Source organism: Lampris incognitus, unplaced genomic scaffold (genome assembly GCF_029633865.1).
Source record: "Lampris incognitus isolate fLamInc1 unplaced genomic scaffold, fLamInc1.hap2 scaffold_372, whole genome shotgun sequence".
NCBI classification, from domain to species: domain Eukaryota; kingdom Metazoa; phylum Chordata; class Actinopteri; order Lampriformes; family Lampridae; genus Lampris; species Lampris incognitus.
This window is the reverse complement of record NW_026611330.1, coordinates 395-9,589: the sequence shown is the minus strand read 5'-3', so window position 1 is coordinate 9,589 and position 9,195 is coordinate 395. Positions and strand designations below refer to the sequence as shown.

The window sequence follows — 9,195 nt, the reverse complement described above, 5'->3', positions numbered from 1 at the left end:
AGAGTCGCCTCCTCCTCCTCCTCTCCACACTGCTTCTGCTGGTCGAGAAGGGAGGAGAGAAGATACAGTGCAGGAACCCCCCCCCCCTCCCCACCCTACCCCACCCCCTCTCTCTCTCCCTCTCTCTCTCTTTCATTCTCATTGGACAAATGAATAAGCAGGGGTGTTGGCGCTCCTACAGAAGGAGATCTGCTGTTAGTTTCTCAGAGGAGAGACTGGCCGAATGTGCCCTCTCTCCATGAACCCCCCCCCCCCCCCACCTGCACTGTCGGGGCCATGAGTCAGCACACACACACACACACACACACACACACACGCACGCACGCGCGCGGATCATTTTGTTTCCATGGAGACGGTGCAAGCTGCAGGCAGAATTGGTCAAGGCTTAAGCAGACAGAACGCAGGAGGATTTTTAATGGGCTGCTGGTGCTCCAGTCTGGCGGAACCTAGGAACGGCCAGTGTTTCGGGGCTTCCGGTGTGCTCGCGCTCGCTTCCTACGAATATCTTCCTCTTCCGCGCGTCCGCCATTGTTAACGGTGGGACGCAGCGACGTGAGGAATGGCGTCGGGAGTCGAGAGACGACCCAGCTGTCCCACCAGCGGTCGCCACGAGTGGCCCCTCCTCCACAAAATACACAAACGTCGACACTTTTCTTTTCTTTTGTAGGCGCTTCAGGCACCGGACGGCATTTCGGCCAATGGCTCCGCCTCTTCCTGTAGAAAGCGCCGCCTACTCAAACGTGATTGGTCAATACTACTCAGACTAAAACGGAAACGGAATACCAACATCTTGTCGCGTGCCTCGATAGTCTACACACACACACACACACACACACACACACACACACAGACACACACACACAAAACCTATTAATAGATTACTGGCGCTCTGATGGTTTTGGGTGTTGTTTTTGCGGTCTGAGGAGAATTTGAGGGTTTGCCTGTGTGTGTGTGTGGGGGGGGTCAAGGGGGCTGCAGGCAGGGCAGTTAGATGCTGACCTTTGGCCTCCTTACGACTGGTTTGTGTAATGACGGTGGCCTGGAGAGGAAGAAGCAGAGAGCCTAATTTGTAGGAACAGGAAGTGTTCTCTCTGTGATGTGGCATTAGTGGGTGGGGGAGGGGGAAGGGTGATACTAGATGCTATCTTCTGCCGCAGATCTTCACCTTTTTTAAATTGGTTTTAAATTGATGTGTACCTGGGCACACCCAACCCAATATAAAATACAGCGGTAACAGATCTAAAATCTACGTTATGGTTTCACACAACAGCGCGGCACTAAATACTCACCACGGCCATGATAATGTGCACATATTCACTTTTAAAGGGCAAAGGGTGGCTGGGTGAGATGCAACCCGGTTTTGATTTACGATGCTTGTTAAAAGATCCCACCGGAATCCAGTTAAACATTTGCAAAATATTGACTCAAAGAGCTTTGTCAGCCAATGCGCTGCAGCCGTCTCTGCTTCCTCCAGTGTTGGACACCCCACTGAGAGTAACGGAGGTCGCCTTCTGCAGGTGGAGACTCTGAACTCCACTTGCGGCTTAACTCTGTCTGGGACACATTGGCATGCGAATTCCCTGTGTCGGATGCCAAGCCTGCCAACAGCGCAAGTTATAGAAAATAAAATAAAGAGTAACAGGGAGCAGGTTTGACTCTCCGAAGCTCAGAATAGCATCTGTTTTGTGCGACACTCCAGCTGCGGACCGGACTGGAGGCCCTTTAAACACTGCTAGCACACCACGGGTGAGAAAAGCCAATGCAGAGATGGGTTGCAGTGCAGAAGGAAGGCATGGGCTGTACCCGGTTTTAGTGTGCTTTATGTGGACAGTTAGATGGTGACGATGAGAATGGAATACCCTCCCTCCAAGCGCTCACGTGCCCTGATGGGATCTACACTTCCTGCACGGCCGGCTGGCCAGTGAATGCACAAAAGGGTGTGGTTTTAACATCCAAACAACATGTTTATTGAAATCAGGTTGAATTTAGCTGTAGAAAAAACACATACTTAACATTTTCCCCAGAATACATCATTTTGCCAGTATGGATGGAAAACAAATGAAGACAGAAGCCATTAAAATGTTGTTTTTTTTTGTCAGATAAGAAAAGATGGAGAGAATATTGGCTTTGAATCAAGCATCAGTCACATTCACAGCAGTGAACCACAATGCGCCCAGGGCACGCTAAATGACCCTTGTCCAAAAACCACTGCTAGCTTCAACAGGCTAAACATCAACCCAGCACAATAACGCTGAGGTCAAGCTAGCTGGACACATCAGGAACCATCAGACTGATGGAAATAATGTCTAATATGCAACTTTATACAGAATAACATATGGTAAATACATGACAGCGTGTGCGTGAATGTATTTTATGTGCATGTGATTGCGTCTGCAATTCTGCATGTGCATGTGTGTGCTTGTGTGTGTGTGTGTGTGTGTGAGAGAGAGAGAGAGATCTTTGGTACAAGATGACATATTCTGATAGTGCACACATGCTTTCGAGGCAGGACAACTGTGTGAATCAGCTCTGAAAAACAACAAACCTTTCCTGGTTGCACACAGAAAAAAAAAAAAAAAAGGAACACAACAACAGTAACAAAAAAAAAAACAAAAACAAAATGCTAGTTTTCACAAATGTACAAATTACACTATCAATCCATACCCAGATGATTGTCTCCTGAATACCAGAAACAGGTTAGCGTCGCTCGACACCACGCGTCCCACCCGCCCGCTCCTATTTCACAGGGCGGCAGTCGCACAGCTTCCCAGTCACAATAACATACCTCACACATGACTTGACATGGAAGCTCATCATGATGGGAAGTGAATCCCCCCCCCCCCGCAATATGTTCATTAAATACAGCAAGGCACTCTGGGTAAAGGCGAACCACACGCCTGGAATTGCCTGCCATTAATTTGTGCAAAAACATGAGTTAAGCAAATAACGACAGCGTGATGAAGTCATGTTTCACCCGGTCTGACAGCAGGTGTGAAGGCGGAGGTGAAGAAACAGTCATGTTTAGTGTACCTTTCCTTCATAGTTCATCCCCCACCCCGACCTCTTCCACTTCTCCTGCGTGGCTCAGTGACCAAGCTTAAATTACCTTCAATTGCGTTTCAAAGTTCAGTCTGTTCCCGGGCCAAGATGCAGTAAAACACTCAGGAATTCACAGATGCTAATTTTAACACTTCAGCTACCACTGGAGTGTGTGTGTGTGTGTGTGTGTGTGTGTGTGTGTGTGTGTGTGTGTGTGTGTGTGTGTGTGTGTGTGTGTGTCCGTGCACACGCATGTGGTGGCGGGCTACTTCCAAACCCTGTCAACTCCATCCAAAACACATTCATAACTAATGAAAATTGAGTATGGAATTCCACACCAACCAAAACCTTTAAATTCAAAACAAAAACCAACCTTAAATTAAAAAAAAAGGGAAACATCTGAACCTCCTTCATTTAAATCACCATGGTAAAGTGGATAGTAACAGAAATCAAATCAAAGAAAACATATAGAAACCTTTCCTTGGCGTTAAGTCCATTTCAAGGTGAGAACAAAACAATGAATAAAAGAAACCAAATGATGAAACGGAAATAAAAGTTCAAAAAGGCGACTGGTGGGGTGGGTGCTGCTAGCTGTGATGCGGTGCTGTGCCACAGGACAGATAGGGAAATCAGTGCAGCTTTGGTAGGATCACATCTGCTGTGTTAAACCAGTCCCATGTGACTACCACACCCTGTTGGTCCACATGATGTTCCTGTTGTACCCTGCCGTGTTTACAAAGTAGTCTCCTACCTGTTTGCTGCTGTATTTGGGGGGGTTGGCCTTGTAGCTGTAATCCGAATACTGGTCGGAGCCAGTGGAGTTGTTGTCTCCTGTGCCCACAAAGGTGTTGGTGGCAGGAAGGTCCTGCACGGCCTGATGCTTCTTGGAGGCAGAGGGGGACTGGGGTTGGAGCTGGATGGAGGGCAGGGGGGAGTTGGAGCGGTAGTGTCTGCCCAGATCAGGGCTCCCCGGGGGGTAATTCAGGGGCAGGTGGATTCGGGGGCTTTCGCTGACATTGTCGTTAATGAGGTTGAACTTGAGGCCCTTCTGCAGACTGGCCTCCTCGTCTTCCTCCAGGGGCTTGGCCGGTTTAGGAGCCTTCCCCTTTTTGCTCTTTTTGCCCTTCCCATTTTTGGGCCCCTGCTTTGGGGCATACAGGTCCTTGCTCTCCTTTTTGCCAGCCTGATAGCCGCTCTTAGTGTCTTTCTGCAGCCGATGTCTTATGACCACCACTGCCACGATGACCAGGATGACCCCAGCGATCCCTGCCAAGCTTCCATAGAGGATGTTGCTGCGCTGGGCAAGGGCATAGTTGGGGTCACCAGCAATGTCCCTGTCCAGGGGGGTGTAGAGGCTGTGTCCCACCAGGGACTCTATGAGGGTGATGTTTCCAATGGTGTCATTGACGAAGATGTGGACCAGGGCGATGGTGTGCCGAGGGGGCTTGCCCTTATCGCTGACTCGCACCACAAGGCGGTGAAGGCCATTATGCTTGCGGGTGAACTCCTGCGCCAGCGTGATCTCCCCGCTGCTGGGAGAGATGTGAAACAGACCATATGGGTTTCCACCGGTGATGCTGTAGATCAGCTCTGCATTTGGTCCAGAGTCCATATCTTCTGCCTCGACCACCTCTACGCGTGTGTCTGGGCTGGTGACAGGTGGCAGGTACTTGTAGGTGGAGTTGGCTGGTTTGGTGACATATGGGGCATTGTCATTTTCATCCAGGACATTGATGGTGACGCCCACATACGACGAGCGAGGCGGGTCCCCGGCATCCACGGCCTTGAGACGGAAGGTATAGGTGCTCTCCTTCTCCCGGTCAAAGGAGATGCTGGACAGGATGGTGCCTGTGCCATTCTGGATGACAAACTTGCCGTTGTCAGGTTCCACGTAAAGTGTTACCCTGGCATTCTCACCTTTGTCAGCATCAGTGACGGTTACCACACCTACAGGGTTGAGGGGGGGCATGTTCTCAACAACAGAGAAGCTGTAGCCACTCAGCATAAATTTGGGATCGTTGTCATTGCGGTCGAGAACATTGACCACCACAGTGGCAGTACCAGTCTTGCTGGGGACACCCTTGTCGGCAGCAGCCACATGGAACTGGTACCGCTCAGTATCTTCACGATCCAGCAAGTTCTTTACACGCACCTCACCAGTGTTAGCATTGATCTCAAAGAGTTTGGTGGCTGAGAGTTCAACGATGCTGTAGACGAGCTCTGCATTGGTGCCGCTATCTGCATCTGTGGCCGTCACATCTAGCACCTTGTCACCTGGCTGATTTCCCTCAGCAAAATCCACCTCCAGCATGGACGGCGAGAAGCTCGGTATGTTGTCATTCATGTCCGTGACCTGGACTTTGAGGGAGTTGGTGCTGGACAGGGCTGGGTTCCCAGAATCCACGGCAACGATCTCAATCCTGTAATCCTTGATGCGCTCATAGTCCAGTAGGGTGGTGGTCTGCAGGAAGTACTTTCTCTTACGGTCATTGGCTGATTCGCTTGCGGGTCGCAGCTGAAACGGGACATCGCCGGCCACAACACATGTCACCACCGCATTCTCACCTTCATCGCGATCAGATACTTGGACCAGCGCCACGGGTGTGCCAATGGGCATGTCTTCAGAGATGTTCGCCACACCGTCCTGGTGAGTCACCAGGCCAATGCCACGGATTTCAATGGCTGGGGCATTGTCATTCTGGTCCCTGACATTGATGGTCACCAGGACCTTGGAACTCTTGGCGTTGGGGCCACGGTCCTTGGCCACAACAAAGAACTTGAGGAAGTTCTCCTCCTCACGGTCCACCAGGCCCTTGACGTAGATGATGCCCGTTGAGCGGTCAATTCGAAGCAGCCTCTGCACGGTCTCAGACGCCTGATGAAGGCTGTAGTCGATCTCACCGTTGGTGCCTGTGTCAGCATCATTGGCTCTGACCTACAAGGAGAGAGAAGAGGTTTATCTTGTGTACTTGTTCAAAAGTAATGACATCCTGATACATGTTGGTATTTTTGTTTCTGCTTTGCCACCCCTGCTACAATGCTACAAACCTGTTGTGCTTCCCTGTCTGATACATAATGAATGTGCACACACCCACACAAACATCTAGTGACTGTCGACTGGGTCATTGGTATCTAATGGGCGGATTAGTGAGTGTTAATGTTCCTCTTGTTATGAAAAGCTCCAGCTCCTCAGGGTCGATTAGGAGAGGAGCGAGGAGGAACAGTCTTTGTTATGCCTTACCAAGGCTTCCCAAAATTCAGTGTTATCCAGTGAAAACACTAATACATGACACTGATAACTGAGTTAGTATCTACTCATAGGTGTCAGAGCATGTTACCTCTCCGGATTTAGTGTGTAATAACACATTACTGCTGATTTCAACACTTTATAATCATTGTTCTGTGATATATCGCCATGAACAATGCTGTCACCGTCAAGGTTTAATGTAACCTTGTAATGTGATGTGTTTTGTTGTTATTGTTAAACACCTGATTTGAAATTCCAATATATTGTTTTGGTGTCATTACACCGCCTTTGTATTCAGCGTGTTATTCCTTTAAAAGTAACTGAGAAGCCGAGTTTGACGTTAAACACTCCACCAGTTGACAATGAGGACAAACATCTGTGACATTTTTTGAAGCGTTTCGGAGCTGCGTTCGTCATTACACGTTTTCCAAATTCCATCCTTTTCTGCATGGCTGCTGGAGCCTTGATGCTAATGATATTACAGTAAGCGAATATATAATATCAATACATTAAATATTTCCTCCCTGCCTATTTGAATTGCTGGTAAAGTGAGAAGGTGTACTGGCGGTGGATCAGGATGTGGGGTTGCAGCGTCTAGTTACAAATTAACCAGTAAATCAACTTCACCTTTGAGCTTGACTGGTACAGCTGGGCGCACTTGTCACCAGCAGACCAGGTGAGAACGCCACACCTCCACAAAGCCACATATAAACACCCAGAGAAACAGGACCAGCCGGCTGCCAGCAATGCATGCATGCATGTCTTAATCTGAGTCAGTCATGAGATTATCCACGGGTTTTATTGGTATTATTGCTCTAAAATGTGACTCACTCCATTCCAGGACGCCACCGAACTCATTTCACTTAGCCTGGATTTAAAAAGTGATTCCTCAGAGGCAGGAAAATGGCTTTGATTGACACTCCTGACCTGCTTAAAGTCATCAGACGAGAGTTGTTGCTTTCCATTTAAGATTATAAAGAGAAGAGAAAACTCTTATAACACACTCCCCCCAGAAAGAAAACAAAACAACCGGATGGTTCAAGGATAACTGCCGACGAAGAGATTAACAGTATCCATTCCCGCCGAGCGCTTGGACACTTGATGCGAACTGCCCACGGAATACTGCTAAGGCACGCCGCAGACTACTCAACAGATAATCTGCAGAACCTGTCAATAATTCACTTTTTTAATAAAGTCTGTTGTTTGAAGCGACATGGATGGCAATGAGTTGAATTTCCCTCACACAGACGTTTTTTGTTTTGGATCAGTGCCCAGTGCATGCTGGGAAATGACAGCCCTAATGACCCAAAGCTGTATGTCAGGCTCTCAGTGTATCACGGCGGATTCCCACCAGTCCACCCACTCCCTCATTACGTATATCTCCACAAAGGGAGGGGGATTTCTGTATATATACGTACATACATATGTGTTTAGACAAGGCTGCTGTGTTTAAAGGAAAACTCAAGAGAAAAAAAATATTTATACAAAGATTATTGTTACTGCTTTATATCTGTATTAAGCTGTGTATGTGTTTGTACTAGCATGTGTGTGCGTGTGTGTGCGTTTACAATTTTTTCCATATGTGTATGTCTGTGTGAGTACATCGGTATGTAAATGTGCATATGTTGTTCATATCAATATGTTTGTGCATTGGTGTGTGTGTTGTGTGTGTGACTATATACGTGTATGACTGTGTGAATATGTGTTTATCATTGATATGTGTGTTTCCATTGTGTGTGTTTATGTAATGATTTCAATGTGTGTGTCTCTAACCTGCAGCACAGAGTGTCCCATGGGGCTGTTCTCTGGAAGCTCTGCCTCATAGTGGTTCCTCTCAAACTTTGGAGCGTTGTCATTCTGGTCGGTGACGGTGACCCGGAGCAGGGCGCTGCTCACCCTCTGTGGCTTCCCCCCGTCCACCACACGGATGTTCAGATCATATGAGTCCTTCAACTCGCGGTCAAGGTTGCCCATGACAACCAGCTGTGGCAGCTTCTCGTCCGTATCCACGGTGACCTGCAGGCTAAAGAGCTGGTCAGCGTCAGGCCCAGCGCTGAGCGAGTACTCTGCCACACCGTTGATCCCGGAGTCTTTATCGTTAGCCATGGGGATGGAGAAGAGGGCGCCGATGTGCGTGTTTTCCGGGATAGAGAGGGTGAGGATGGGGGAGGCGAACTGGGGCGTGTTGTCATTTATGTCCAGCACCTCGATCCGTCCCTCAATCAGCCGCGGTCCCGTCCCGATGCCTTTGATCATGTCAGTGATGGAGACCTCAAACTCCAGGAAGCACTTGTCGCCTTCGAACAAGTTGCGGCAATCCCTCAGGGTCTCGCGGTCAATGGGGATCTCTGTGGTGTAAATGTCTCCTGTCTTGCCATCCACCCTCAGGTAAGGTGAGCCCACCTCCAGCTTGTAGAGGTGACCTGTGTCGGGTAGGCCTTGGTCTGCCGCCAGGCTGCCAATCAGGGTGTTGGGGGGCTGCTCCTCCGGCACCCGGTACAGGATGTCAGAGGGCGCAGCGGCAGCGCCACAGCAGAGCAGCAGGACTATGAGAAGAACCAGATTCACCTCCCACCAAAACGCCATCCTTCAGTTCGGCCCGCCCAGCAGCGTTCTGAAAGAGACACATAACAAACAAACCAGATTAGTCAACCTCCTCACTCGCTCATCCTCCCTACAGCGTCCAGCCGGTGCCAAAAAACCTTTTAAAGAAAACCGACTTATTTGAATTTGGAGTGCCCTAGTCCCTTGTGATACATGACAAGGCTCTTTGGGCATCTACAGTAAAATTCATTTCCTTGGGGCACTCAATGTGTATACAAAACAGTTATTTGTGTAAGACCTCGAGTTGAAGGGGTTCCAGACTACATTTTATCGACGGAAAGAGGTCCATCACCTTGTCTGTCTGC

The 9,195-nt window shown here is 49.0% G+C and overlaps 1 protein-coding gene across 1 annotated transcript; it reads right to left on the bottom strand.

The window, feature by feature from the left end:
• Window positions 1-1,943: 1,943 nt before the first annotated feature.
• Window positions 1,944-8,995, bottom strand: LOC130133503 (protocadherin-1-like). The gene is made up of 2 exons (XM_056302034.1): window positions 8,060-8,995; window positions 1,944-5,974 (listed from the first exon to the last, which is right to left on the bottom strand). Exons 1-2 carry the CDS (start codon window positions 8,870-8,872, stop codon window positions 3,722-3,724), a joined length of 3,066 nt encoding a protein of 1,021 aa, XP_056158009.1. The 5' UTR covers window positions 8,873-8,995; the 3' UTR covers window positions 1,944-3,721.
• Window positions 8,996-9,195: the final 200 nt, after the last annotated feature.